We start from the raw sequence: 14,974 nt of genomic DNA on the forward strand, positions 1-14,974 counted from the left end.
TCTGTAGCTCTCCTGCTCTCTCTCTTTCTCCTCTCTTTTTAGAGTTTTCTCTCTGTCTATCTCTCTCTCTTTACCTCTATCATCGTGGCACTTTCTCCACACTCTCTCTTGCTTCCCCCAACCCCCCATTTTTCATACTGGACTCTCTCTCTCTCTCTCTCTCTCTCTCTCTCTCTCTCTCTCTCTCTCTCTCTCTCTCTCTCTCTCTCTCTCTCTCTCTCTCTCTCTCACACACACACACACACACAAGCTTACATCGCCCTGAGCAGAATTGATCATGTTGACAAAAGCGCTGGTTGACTGCAGCCCTGGCGGCGTAGCCTGTCTGTGGCAAGGTGTTGTCCCTCTACTCCTCCGGCACTGTTCCCAGGGAGCTATCACACTGCATTTCTCTCCCCCACGCCAGCATGGACAGCAAAGTCTGGCTCTTCTCACATCAACTTCAAGTGGCGCGATTTGTGCGAGGAAACTGTTTCCATCACACATTTACAAGCCATTGCTGAATGTGATTTAGGGATATAACAATGGTTGATGTATAGAATGGCTTTCTGTCTTGCAGTAAAAATCGGAGACCACCCTCCGGGAGTGAGATTTAGATTTCAATATAAGCTCTGCTCTGCTGAATCTTGTCTCTAATGTGGTATTAGACTCTCATTCATATTAACAGAGCTCCTATCTGTATCTCCATTTCTCGCTCTTTCAATGTTTTTTCTTTGCATCCATCTTTCTCTCTTCCTGCCTGCTCCTTCTTTCTTGTGATGTCTCAGTTGTTTTTGTAGATGTTTCATTCGGGGGGAGGGGGCGTGCTAAGGAGAGAAATCCATATCTCAGAACCTTCATATCTCAGGACCCTCATATTTCAGAGCCCTCATCGTTCTTCTCTACTCGTGTTCCATTAAACCCCCGCGATCCGTAATGGTGTAGAGCACACGTCGGTCCAAGCTGTAGTCGCACCCGCCTCTAATGTGAATCAGGGCCGAGTGGCTGTGACTGCACCTGTCAGCGGCTCTGTCTCTCACCTTCCGGGTGAGACTTAAAAAGCGCGGCCGCTCTTCTGCAGCTTGCTTTTTTTAAGGGCCTCACTTCGCGTGGCTGTTGCACCTTCTCCGATCATTTTTTATCTTTTGTTTTGTTTTATCGCTGGCTGTCTCCTGTGCGACACTTTCTCTGCCAGGTCATATTCCCTCATGTAAGGTCTTAACGTTCTGATGGGAACGCCATAAAAGTGGGAAGGGAAGAAAAAAGAAGGAGTGCGGAATAAAAGATGGAGATCCGTGGAAAAGAAACGTGCGAGTTGAGCAGCCTCAGAAACATCTTCGGCTCTGTCAGACTTATTCTCAGTCAAGTGTCTCTCGTTGATGGGTTTGTCTTTGTTGTTGTACATTGTTCATATTTTATGAGAAACAAAAGAGAACGCATTCGTGTCTCTCTCGATCTCTGTGTAAGTGTGTGTGTGTGTGTGTGTGTGTGTGCATGTGTGTGTGTGCATGAGAGAGATTGATCAGACAAAGGATGTGTGTTTCTCTTTTGTATCTGAATGTCTGTGCATGCATGTTTGTACAGTTAAGTATGCATTTCGCTGTTTGAATGTCTCGTGTGAGCATTTGAATTTGTCCATCATGAAGACAAAGGCAGATCACTTCTGTCAGCGCTTTGAAGTGGTACAACACGGCAGATGAAAGGGGAACAAAACTCAGAGTTGATGTCGGTTTTGATGTTTAGGGAGCTGGGGGTGAGAAAATATGTGGGGTTACAGATTTTTGCGACATGAAACAAAAATGTCTGTGGAGTAACACAGAGCGAAACTTCATCTGAAACGAAAATGTGTCCACAAAATTCTATTCACTGTGTGCGTGTGTGCATGCCTGTGTGTGTGTGTGTGTACGTGCCTGTGTGTGTGTGTACATCTGTGTGTGTGTGTGTGTGTGTGTGTGTGTGTATGTGTGTGTGTGTGTGTATGTGTGTGTGTGTGTGTGTGTGTGCGTGTGTATGCGTGTACGCCTGTGTGTGTGTGCGTTTGTGTGTGTGTGTGTGTGTGTGTGTTTGTGTCTGGCTGTACTATACTAATAGTGCCATGCTTAACAGACACCCGCAGTTGCTCATTGCTCTTTCTGTCTAAAAAACATCAAAGGTTTGCTACTGCTTAATGATGTGGAGGAGTCTCAACTCTATGGGTGATGAGGTTGAACACGACCATGCAAAATACTAGGGCAACCCTCAACTGACCTCAACTTCAACCAAACTTTGCAAGAAGGCTGTGTCTCTTCAGCTTAATAAGGTCTGAAAAGTCAGTCCAAGAGTTCAAACATTCAATTTTCAACATGGAAAGGGTTTATTGCTGGCAAACCTCCCAGCTGAAAGGTCAGTTGAAAGTGAACTGATGGTCTTGCCCTGTTTTAAAGATATACTTATGCTTTTAGACTCCACTGACCATGGACAGCCATGTTTTTAATATGAATATATTTCTTCTAATAATAACATGACCTATGGTGTTAGCATTTTTACAGCTATGTGATCTGATATTTCAGTTTAGTTAACACAAAGCAGCCTTCATGCTTAACCCTAAACCTGCTGGTATTAAAGTATAGTATAAAAGTATAGCTCTGATAAATATCAGATGGCCTATGGGATCTTCTACAGCTAATGGAACTGCAATAAAGACAACATAACTTTATACCAGAGCTATATCTCTATACGGCTCTGCTTTAGACTGGTTGCGGTCTCCAAAGAGCCGTGTTTAGCACCCAATGGAATTTGCAGTAAAAGTTCCACTAGAGTTCTTCTACTTGGCTACCAGCATAACTATGACTGTGTGCTTCAGCACCTCTGACAGCCACACAGGGAGTCTGAGCAGTGGCGTGGAGGCTGCTGAGGGCAACTGGTAGCCCATGGCTCTAGTGGGACCTCTGTCTGCCTGGTATTGCTTATTACTGCGGCGGCGGCCATTTCGGCTCACAGGGCTCCAGCTGCAGTGGGGCCTCTGCTACTCTCAGCTGGGCTACAATGTCCCCGCCTGCCCGCACTCTAGTTTCTGCTCCAGAGGAAAGAAATAAACTGCCCCTTCCTTGAGTGGCTGTAAATGAGAGGATGGAACATATTGAGCAGCTCATGATTTCAAAGTGGCCTTGCCGCCTGACCGTTCGAGGAAGCGACATTTTGATTTGGCAGGGACGGAGGTGACAGAGGCAGGGAAAAGTCGTAAAGAGTAAATGTAGTAAAATGTAGTAAAATGGAAAAATAACATCTGCTCTGCAATCCATTAAACACGCAGTAGATTTAACCCTTAAAGGTGTAGGTTTTGAACGTTCTGCAACAATTGAAGTTGAAGGTTCTAAAATTCTATGTTGAATTCAATGAACCCAGATATTCTTTAGAACGTTCATTTCTCAACATTCCCGTCACACCGGTGTGACGGTACTCCTTTAAGGGTTAAGGACAGGGGCCTATGGAGTCTGCTATACTCTGTGAGCATAATTACACACCAGCCACAAAGACATTTTCACATCTACAACCAAAAATCTGTAATATCTTTGCAAAAAAAGTGTTCATATAAATAATTCATCCAAATCTGAATTGGATCTGAAAACATCATTTGTAATGGTAAAGTCAGGCACTTGCATGGAGTCGCTCCCCAGCCCCTTTTGGGGGGCTCAACTCCAGCAGCCTTAGGCAACAACCAACTGAGTGGGTGAGTGAGCGAGTGAGTGAGCGAGTGAGTGAGTGAGGAGAGATGACGAGAGATAGAGGAAAGAGTTTCTCGGCTGAGAGGAAATGGCTAGGCTAATGAAAAGAGCAGGCAGGAGAGCCGGCGGTAAATAAATGGAGATGTATTCTGGGGGAGAGAGGCGAGCGTTTCAGGCGGCTTCTGATCTCGCCCCGCCGAGCTAAATGGCGCTCTAATCCTGCGTGTGATTGGCTCGGCTCGCGTCAGCGAGGCGAGGCTCCGGAGCGGGAGCAGGAGCCACCACCGTCGTGCCGCGTAAAACCCCAGTGCTGCTGCCGCTCGTCTTCCCCGCTGCCGATAAGATCTCCTTCAGGGCCCGACAAGTTGTCAGTGGTGGAGGAAATGACTGTGAACCTGCTACAAATGGCTCGTTTATCCAGCGTCTGGTCTGAGCGGAAGAGTGGAGAGAGACAGGAAAGAAAGAAAGAAAGAAAGAAAGAAAGAAGGAAAGAGAGAGAGAGTGATATAGAGATAATAAGAAACAGGATATTCAAGACATAAAAAGAAAAGACACAGATGGTGAGACAGTGACAGATGAGATTCCACCTCCACGTTTCCATTTAAGCTGTTTTTCTTTAGCTTTTCTTTAGGGGTTAAGATAAAAGTACAATGATATAAAATAAATAAAATAAAACAAGATAAAATAAATGATTTCCAGCCTTCATCACTGACTCTGGATGTTGAACAGCTCCATCCAGCAGGCCTCCTTTCATGAAGTTTTGTCAGTTTATCGATACGAAGTGCCTTCATTAACTGCTTCAGGATGTGACATGCAGTCTCAGGTGGCGCTGGAGCAGGAGTTCCAGGGGAAATCATCATATCCTTTTGACATGTGATGGCCATCTTTCTCCTGGGAAAAGTACCCTTATAAAAAACACCCATGCACACACACACACACAAAAGAGTAACTGCTGTGAGTCAATATGTGTGTTGTCTGTATTTGTGTGTGGGGGGTCTGTGTGTGTGGTGTGTGTGTGTGTGTGTGTGTGTGTATGAGAGTGTTTCATGTGTACACACAATGTGCCATGGCCACTGAATTATTGAAAAGCGAGGGTCTCTTTGATCTGAGCAAAGCTACTAACACACCAGAATCCCTTACCTGTCATCCGTATGGATGCTGAGAACGCTGCCCTTGCTGCACTGTTTACACACAGAATATTGAATGTGCGTGTGTTTGTGTTTTATTTGCTTGTGTGTGTGTGTGTGTGTTTGTGTTTTATTTGCTGGTGGACTTTCAAATAGATACATTGCCGGTGAAGTTTCACATGGTCTAGAATGTAACCAGCCTGCCCTTCTGACTGTTAAGAAGTTTGCTTTTTGAGGGAACTGAGGTTGAGGTTGAGTCTGTAGGTCATGTTGTGTGTGTGTGTGTGTGTGTGTGTGTGAGTGTGTGTGTGTGTGTGTGTGTTTGGGGGGGGATTAGTAGAGGGATATCATGTTCAAACAGGGGAATGTTTTATGCAAAAGGCTGTTGCCGCTCCACAGATGAAGTAATTTCATTTTCACGCATGGTTTCCAGAAGCACAAGCCACGAAATTTGCTGGGACGGGTGGAGAGGAGATGTTAGTGGAGAGCTTGTTTGTTTGTTTGAGCACGTGCGTGTGTGTGTGTGAGAATGTATGTTCTCTGTGTGGGTGTGTGCCTATGTTTGTGTGTGCCGCCAGTGTGTGTGTGTGTGTGTGTGTGTGTGTGTGTCTGTGTCTGTCTGTGTGTGTGCGTGTATGTATGTGTGCGTATGTATGTGTGCATGTGTGTGTGTGTGTGTGTGTGTGCTTTTACCAGCCGGTTAGATCCCTTCATTCTCCTGCAAGCCCTCTGCTGAGCAAAACAGTGCAGTGGAACATTTTAATGACGCAACGGCGGCAGAAGTAGCCCCAGCCACCCTATCATTTGTACGCACCACATCACAGACGTTGAGTGGCTCTCCAACTGCTGCATTCAAACACACTCTATCCCCTACACTTGAAAAGCATCACTCATCCCCTCTATCAACAACTGCTATTGCACACACATTGCCAACCTAAAACCATGGTTTAAAAAACAAACAGAGCCCAAGCATTTCACGAGTGGCTCTGCAACATGTGTGGATATCTAGATGTTTACTTTTCCATTAGAGCATCGCTCAATCGGGCGCCCATCAGTACTTCTGAGGGTGTTCGTTAGGGGAGCTTTTTCATCGATAGTTGCGAAGAGGGGTGCTGGTTTTGGAGCAGGAGGAAGGAAGCTGGTTTCTTTCGCCTGAGTCCGGGCGTTGCTTCCTGGAGGCGGTTGAATCTGTAGTGTCGGGGATATTGGGGAAACAGCCTGGGGGAGAAGTCTGACAATGTGGTAGGGATGGGTTGGATCTGGGTGGGTGGGGGGTGGGGGGGGTGAATAATCCTGAAAGCTTCAACAGTGGATGCCTGGGGTGCCAGCGGGAGATTTGTGTGTGTGTGTGTGTGTGTGTGTGTGTGAGAGAGAATGTATGTGAGAGAGAGTGTGTCTGTGTCTGTGGGTATGTGTGTGGATGGGTGTTTGTGTATATATGATATCCGTTTGTGTGCGTGTGCGTGCATGCGTGTGTATGCATTCGTGTGTGAGCGTGCCTCTGTGTACGTCCATTCTGTGTGTGTTTTGCGTATGAAGTAAAAGAGGCCACACTGAAAAACAGACTAGTCCTCAGTAATGGCTTTCCAAGAAACTCTGGCTCATAATTTGTAAATTATGACGCATGTTTGGCTTGTTTGTTCTGCCTGCTGCCTGATTAAGGCATACGTGTTTGCTGAGATGTGTCACTTCATTAAAATAGAATTAAGTATTTCCCTGAATATCTAATGAAGCCTTGCTATGTCTGCACTTAAGATCGTTTCAGTGTGTACAACATAGCCAGTATGTTTATCATTCATGTCTGCAAATAGTAATTCAGTTAATAAAGGCTATTATCTGACAACTCTAACAGTAGATCTGTGAGAGTTGTGTGTGTGTGAGTGTGTGTGTGCATATGTGTGTGAGTGTATATGTATGTGTGTTTGTGTATGCGCGGGTGTGAAGGCCAGGTTTGGTGGTGGAGGCGTGTTTGTTTCGATGTCTGTTGTGGATATCTTAAAATGAAGTCTGATCATTGAGATGAGATGCACGTGTAGGTGAAAATCCTGGTCTGCGTGTCGGTGAAATGTCATAGTCCGAGGGTGTGTGTATGTTTAGCAGAGTACATTACACTTAGACCTCCAATAAGTGCATGCTAATGATAATGTTGAGTTCAGCTGCTAGCTAACTTTTAATCAATTTTCCTCACACACTGTAAATGAACTGAAGCATGTCATTCCTCATTCTCACATCATTCTCCACTTCCTCTTCCTGAAAGTATAGAAAATTACCTTTTTTCCTCTAGAGAAAGTTTTTTTTTATTTATTCACCCTGATTTCTCTCGACCTCCCATTGCTAAAGTAACCTCGTGGGTTGTGTTTGACTACCTTTAGGTGTTATTTAAAGTTTTTAAATTATAAACTTGTGATCTTCCTGCAATACTTAACTCCAGGCTAGCACATTTTATATTATAATATTACACCTTCCCAGAGAAGATGTGATTTGCTCTCTTAATGTGATAGCTGGAAGAATTTTTAAGGAAGATGAAAAAAATGAGAGAGAAAGAATTTATCTAACCCCTCAGCATATGTTGCCGGTTGGCAAATAAGTTGTCAGAACTCTTATTTCTGGCAGCCGTCCTCCACAAACTGCTAAAAATACCACTAAAGTTTCCCACGTGTGTTTTCCTGTTACTTTACGAGCTGGCTGCCAAGAGAGTCCACAACGCTTAATCATCGCAAGTGTTCATCAGCGAAGTGGCATGCCTAGAAGGTAGCGTCTTTATTAGTGCGATCGCTTACCGCCACACGGGCACATGTTGGATAATGGGGCCCAGGGGCATCATTCTGGGCACAGGAGTAGGAGATGACCTCTGAAATATTCAGAATAATCTTCATTAGTGTTAATAAATTAATAAATTAAGTATTAATACATTAACCTTAATGAGTTGTTACAGGACACATGTACCTGCACTAGCCATAGACTCTTTACTCATGCATGGCAAAATCGTTACTACCTGTTAAAGCATTGATATTCATTGGCTCATGATGAAGTGAGAAGAAGTGATAGATCCTCTCTTTGTGAACAGTCTTATGGTTACAGAGGTGTATTAAAGATGGAGTGAAAATAAAGAAAGATGAAAAGTGCCCTTGTGTTTGTGTGTGCAGGGGAGATGCTGCAGAACATTACCTATCAGCTCCTATCAATAAACCTTGTCTGTTTACTCTGCACCAAAAACAAACCTTTGAAAGGGAAGAAAAGAATCAAGTTCATTCCCTCTTCTCTCTGGTGGAGTGTTGATCCACTCAAGGACTCCTACGCTCACCTACTCTTCAACCATTTCCCAGCTGTTCCTCTTGAACTGCTTCTGTTTTCTGACTGCCCTTAAACTTCAGACGCTTTGAAGTGTTCACCTGAAAAACTTTACCTCTACCTCTCTCTCTTCCTCCCTCTTTCTTTCTCTCCCTCTTTCTCTCCTATCTTTGTCTCTTTCTCTCTCTCACCCTCTTATGCGTATGTATTTTAAGGATGCAGTAATGTAAAAGTTTGAATGCTGGCTCAGTTGTATTTTTATCTCCCCCCCCCCCCCTCTCTCTCTCTCCTCTCTCTCCCCTCTCTCTCTCTCTCTCTCCCTCTCTCTCTCTCTCGGTCTCTTTCCCTTTCGTCACAGATTCGCTCAGATAAGGACCGAGACACCCAGATCCGCTACAGCATTACAGGAGCTGGCGCTGACCAGCCCCCCACCGACGTGTACAACATCGACCCTGTGGCCGGGAAGATGTATGTCACCAGGCCCCTGGACCGCGAGGAGAGGGCCTCCTACCATGTAAGTCAGTAACCATGGCAACCACATCCACCTGGCCCAACCCCTCTGTGACCCTAACCTTTACCTCAAAGTTTCCTCCACTTCAAAGCTGCAAACTCAAGTAGTTTTGTGTTATATTATTAATCGGGCATGTCATTTGGGCTGCATTTCAACTTGTGTGGAATACAAAGAAGGCTGTTATGAAGACATAAACTTCAGCTTAGAAGACAAACACATTAAAATTTAGTGCATCGGCAAGGGGGCCTGCATATATGCTTGATGATGCACATCGTGGGTCACTTGTCATCCAAAGCAAATTATCCGAGTGAAAGGTCTGACTAAGTTGACAGTTGACGTGTCGTTCGTGCCGGGCCTCCACCCTTTCTGCCTTTGAAAAAGTGTTTCTTGCTTTCTTTCAGAGGGAGAGAGCAGGGTGGGGTAGAAGCACTGTCTGCTGCTTCAACAAAACATGGTTTTTGCACTTACTCAAACTGTCAATTAAATAGAGGTTGCTTATTTATTTATATGTTTATTTTTTATTCGGCAGAGTGCAGTTGCCGGGCTGAATACGTGAAAGCAAAAACATCAACTAGGCTTGACTCACATGGGGCTGTCAGTGTTAATGAACAGCCATTTTTATATAGTGTTTTTTCCAGTGGGGAATCAAATCAAAGTTTCTCGCTCTCACCCTCTCTTGCTCCTTCTTGTGCTCCATCTCTCTCTCTCTCTCTCTTCCTCTCTTTCTCTGCCTGTCAGGATGTTAGATGCTACACCATGAACTACAACCACAGCCATTTTCCATCTTCCCTTGTGTCAGCAGTCTAAGAATCAGTTCATATTCTTGACTTACAAAAGGTCTGATTTCCAGGGCTCGTATGGAATGGCTCCCTCAAAAGAAACTTTAGCTTTTAGTGACGTGAACTTTTGGGCAGTGTGTTTGCCTTTGAAATGATGCTGACATGTCAAGGAAAGCGAAGTATATGGAATTGACTCTCTTTAGAAGAATGTCTATTTTAGAATTAGCTACATTTGATCATATAAAAGGTATGATCAAGATCACATTTAACAGTTCATCCTTTCAACAGTTCAACCATCATTCATGGTGAAACGTATACTTGAATCAGTATGGAATGCAGTGGAGTCAACAGAGACAAACCACTGCTGACGACAAATTTTGTTATACTAAGTCATGATATTAGGGGTGTATTAGGGAAGCATGAAGAATGACTACATCTATAACTGGTTCATATTCAGCAATAAATGTTATAACAATGATTACTAAATGTACAGTATGCACCGTTAGCTACAGTCACATCTACATCACCGTAAGTGATTCCTATGGGAAAACATTTCAAGTATGCACTCAAGGAACTGAGCACATACAGTATGTGCCAGTGGATTCCAATGAACTGTAGGTCCATTATTATTTTGTTATATTTCAAATTATGTCAAAGCAAAGCCACACTCAAAACAAATCATCAAAGAAGAGAAAAACAAACGTGTCACTAGAGCTTTCCCCTGTAAATTGCAATCCACAATCCAGTGGAAACAGTGGCGCACCCCCCCCCCCCCCCTCCCATTCACATTTCCTTCCCGATTAAAAGGCAGGTCACAGGTGAGCCCAAAGCCATTAATTAAGTGCCATCTCAGTCCACATGATCAATCAAGCACTCAACGAGCTAATTGCCCCCATCGCTCCAGAGTAGCTGGATCCACGCAGATATCCCCACTCTGCGCAAATTGTTTTGTTTACATACTGAAGCTCAAGCTGGAAGGTGTGTGGCTTGGAGTATCATGTCCAATTGATCACATGACAGTGATGTCACAAATGCTTGTGACAGAAGCCTTTTCATGTTTATGTGATGGATTCATCTAAGGATAGGACACATAATCGCATAGAAGCATACGGACCTTGCACGGACCTTGTGATGAGTGTGAAGTCTCACTGGTTTCTCCAGCTCAGATAAACAACACACAATGCCCTGAAGGCAGACTTAGGAGAGGAGTGTAGTGGAAAAGTTCATTTCGGAACTTGCTGTATTCAATGTCTGTGCGTGTCTTGCTGAATGGAGTCTCACTGATATCTACTCCTGGCGGCCTCTTCTTCCTCCTCTCCTTGGTGGAGGTGAGCTGTGGTTGTTTACTCCCACATCAGACAGATCCTCGGCTCGATAGCAGGCCAGACGCATGGTTTGTTTGGGTCCCGTCTGATCTTTCAGGGTCAGGAAGTTGCCAAGACTTCCTTCCGTACACGCGCCAGAGTTCCTAAAAGGAAGACTTCCCAGAGTGCTTTGTGTTTATTTTCTGCCACAGAGGTAGAAATGTTTGTGGATCTGTGTGTGTGTGTGAATGTGAGTGTGTGTACAGTGCATCTTTGTGTGCATATTCATACATATCTGAATGTTTTTTGGCCATTCATTCTCATTGTATGCTAGCATGTGTTGAAATGATTGAATGGGGCATGAGATCTGTGTGTCTGTCTGCATCAGTGAGTGGTGGATTCGCCTCGTCTTAGCTTTTCTCCGTTTTATCGCCCCTGTGCTTTTCTTCTTCCCAGACTCCTATGAAGCGAGGCGACCCACTGATGCGCTTGTGCAATGCCAGCAGGAGAGAGAAAGAGAGGGATAGAGAGAGGAGGAGGGAGAGAGAGAGAGAGAGAGTTCATTTAATCATTCATCAAAGAGGGAGGCAGCCGCAGAGAGGGCAAAGATAAACACTGAGATTAGGCACTCCGAGTCAGGCCCTAGTACAGCCGCCGACGACAGTCTCCTTCTATAGAGCTGCACGCCTTATGGCAGGCATGGCAGGGAGAGCTGCAGGAGGTGTGTGTATGCGTGTGTCTCTGTTTCTCTCTCTCTCTCTCTCTCTCTCTCTCTCTCTCTCTCTCTGTGTGTGTGTGTGGGGGGGGGCTTTATTGTGTTTGCTGTCACACATAGAACTAGCAATCTTGTGTCAAGACAAGTAACAATTCCTCCACAGAATTATCAGGCAAAGATCAACACTAAAACTGTTCTCCACACATCACATAGACAGAGATTGTAGAGGGTGAAAGGCCCTCACAGAACAGACAAAGCTTAGAAACAGTTCAAACAATCTCCTTAGAGCAAAGTCCGAAACGTATGGCCATCAAAGATCAGGCAGAGCTTAGTCTTTGAGCAAAGCTCAAAATGTGAAGGCACTCATACCAAGCTGAGCTTTGATTCAGTTCCTTGACTAAAGTCCAAAACTTGTCATCCAAAAGTGTAAACAGAGCAACAAAGAGCAAGGCAAATAAACAAAACTATACTGTAAGTTGACCACAGGATAGCGATGTCTGCCAATTCGATTCAGGTATGAGATTCAGGCACAGAGAACAGGCAGCGAGCAGGGCTGGACTCAGTCATGTGAAATCTGGTAGACCTAAATGTATTTGTGCATGACTCTGCATATTTGTGAATGCATCTGTGTGTGTGTGTGTGTGTGTGTGTGTACAGACGTACAGTATGTGTGTGTACGTGCGTGCGTGTGTCTGTACCCACAAATGCTGATGATGAGCTTGATGTTTCCTATGGCGGAGCTGGCAGAGCTAACAGCTGCATCAGCGACAGCAGCAGCACTGGCATCAGTAGCCTGGCAGAAAAGAGAGAGACAGAGAGAAAAGAGAGGAGAGGAGGAAGAATAGACAGAGTGAAGAAGAGAGAGGAGAGAGGGGAGAGGAGGAGGAGATGAGACAGAGGAGTGGAAAGGAAAGGTGAGAAGAGAGGAGAAGAGGAGAGAAGCTCTCCCCCTCAGAGGGCTCCATGCCTGCCAGCCAGCATACCAATGACAAACGGGGAGGCACACATTTGCAGTCCACACACACACACACACACACACACTCACACACTCACACACTCTCACACACTCTCTCTCTCTCTCTCTCTCTCTCTCTCTCTCTCTCTCTCTCTCTCTCTTACACACACACACACACACACACACACACACACACACACACACAGCTACACATTCACTATGAATAACCCCAAATAGACACATGCACTCAGGCTCAGACACACACATTCCTACACACACACACACACAAACACACACACACACACTCCCACAGACAGATATACCCCTGTGGGCCAGTAGATCAAAGTTCCAATTTCCTCTGACACCATTGCCTGTCACTGCCATACAGACACCACACACGCACACACACACACACACACACACACACACACACACACACACACACACACACACACACGTGCAATTCATCTCCGACTGTTTCTCCTTATTGTTTGACTCCAGAATGGGAAGATGTGCAGTAGCCATCAGTTTATTTGTTTGTTGGTTTGTTTGCGTGTTTGCGTGCATCTCTTTCTCTCTCTCACACACACACACACGCACATACTCACACACAAACACACCAACACCCACACACACACAGGCACACACTGTCACACACAGGCACACACACACAGCGCATGTGAATGATGGTCCTGGGGAAGGCAGGTGTCTGGGTGGAGGAAATGTAGGAGTCAGGAATGCTGATGCAAGGCTCCCGTGTACATCTTCCTTCCCCCGGCCTCATTCTTTAAGATCTCAGCGCCAATGCAGGATAATGGCTAGATTTATCACACCTGTAGGGCCAATACCTGCATGAATAAATCCGAGAGAGAAAGAACGCATCACACAGCAGCACTCATGTTCTCCTCTTCTCTCCTCATCACTCTCTCCCTCACTCTCTTATCTCTCTCTCTCTCTCTCTCTCTCTCTCTCTCTCTCTCTCTCTCTCTCTGTCCCTATCATTCTCTCTGTTCTTCCAGGGGAGATCTGGTCTGATATGCAGTGATTTTTCAAACAGCTGTTTTAGCGTAGAAGGATATCGCCTTCCCACGCACTATTTCTTTTTCAGCTCCTGAAACACAGTCCTTTTCTTTTTTTTTTGTTCTCAGCGCCGGATGGATGAGAAATCAGATGTATGCGTTGAGCTCTCCATCCTGCTGGCCTCGCTTTGCATGCGTTAGAGTCAATAACACGGCGAAGGTGAGAAAATCACAGTGTGTGAACCGTCTGATTGTACTCGTTCAGAGGGGAGGGATGGCGTCCCCCTTCAATCAGGCCTTGGGATGAACAGCTGCCCCCTGGGGTGTGGAAACAGCAGGGGGAGACAGGCAGCAGCACTGGATGAGGACGGGTCAAGACTCCATAAGCCTTATCTGTGTGTGTGTGTGTTTGTGTGTGTGTGTGTGTGTGTGTGTGCGTGTTCCCGTCTGTGTGTGTGTCCCAGGTGAAAGCCCATGCCGTGGATATGAACGGAATCCAGGTGGAGAGCCCCATTGACCTGTACATCTATGTCATCGACATGAACGACAACAGACCAGAGTTCCAGAACCAGGTGTACAACGGCTCTGTGGCCGAGGGCAGCAAACCAGGTGGGCACTGGGAGAGGACGAGATTGTGATGATGATGATGATGATGATGATGATGATGTTGTGTGGGATAGTTCATGATGATGAGGAGGAGGAAGAGGACATTTGTTAATGCCACTGTGGAGGATGATGAGGATAATTGTGACAATTACATGAATGACAACGAGTGAGTGTAATGATTGACAGAAATGCTAACCTGATTGTTGTTGATGGGGATCGTCATCGTCATCATCATCATTATGATGATGGTGGAGGTGGTAGTAACAATAAGAAGGCTTACCTTATTACCATAATGATGAACTATAGAAACCAAAATAGCTATGGTGGCACAATTACAGCAATTACCATGATGTTAACGATTAAGATAATGTGTGACAACCATTACAGGTGAGAGAAAGAGGTGGTAGCTTCTAAAAGTTCATCCATCCAGCTGTTACTTCTCACATCACAAGAACACACTCAAAATGGAAGTCACACACACACAACACACACACACATTGGGTGTATACATCGTGCATAATGATTACCATAAATCTGTGAAAGTGAGAAAAAGATTTAAGAGCGACTTGCTCAGGCTGATATGCACACAATTGCAATCAGGCCAGGAGGCAGGCAGGCAGGCAGGCAGGCAGTGCATCGTTCTAACATTGACAGTTATGCTAAGGTCTGATGTTGGGGTTTTAAACAGATGGCAGCAAATAATATCAATATGTGTACAGTATGTTATGCTTGTCAAACGTCTATCTGTTTGAGTGTGTAAAGATGTGTGTATGTCACCTCTCCTTCCCAAACACACACACACACACACACACACACACACACACACACACACACACACACACACAGCAGATATATTATCTTATATATCTTGTATATTTTATCTTATATTAGCACTTTTTTTCCCTTTCCTCTGCCTCTAAATCAATGTCATCCCTGAGAGCTGGAGTATGAAGATGAACCTCCTCCCCCTACTCTCACTCTCCA

At 45.1% G+C, this 14,974-nt stretch overlaps 1 protein-coding gene across 1 annotated transcript in view; it reads left to right on the forward strand.

The window, feature by feature from the left end:
• The window catches only part of cdh4 (cadherin 4, type 1, R-cadherin (retinal)), a 230,326-nt gene that overhangs the window by 163,002 nt on the left and 52,350 nt on the right, over nucleotides 1-14,974 (forward strand). Inside the window, exons 6-7 of the mRNA XM_042090357.1 lie at nucleotides 8,460-8,615; nucleotides 13,849-13,993. Coding sequence (XP_041946291.1) covers nucleotides 8,460-8,615; nucleotides 13,849-13,993 — 301 coding nt within the window. The remainder of the gene's footprint in view (nucleotides 1-8,459; nucleotides 8,616-13,848; nucleotides 13,994-14,974) is intronic.

Source organism: Alosa sapidissima, chromosome 4 (genome assembly GCF_018492685.1).
Source record: "Alosa sapidissima isolate fAloSap1 chromosome 4, fAloSap1.pri, whole genome shotgun sequence".
Lineage (NCBI taxonomy): Eukaryota > Metazoa > Chordata > Actinopteri > Clupeiformes > Clupeidae > Alosa > Alosa sapidissima.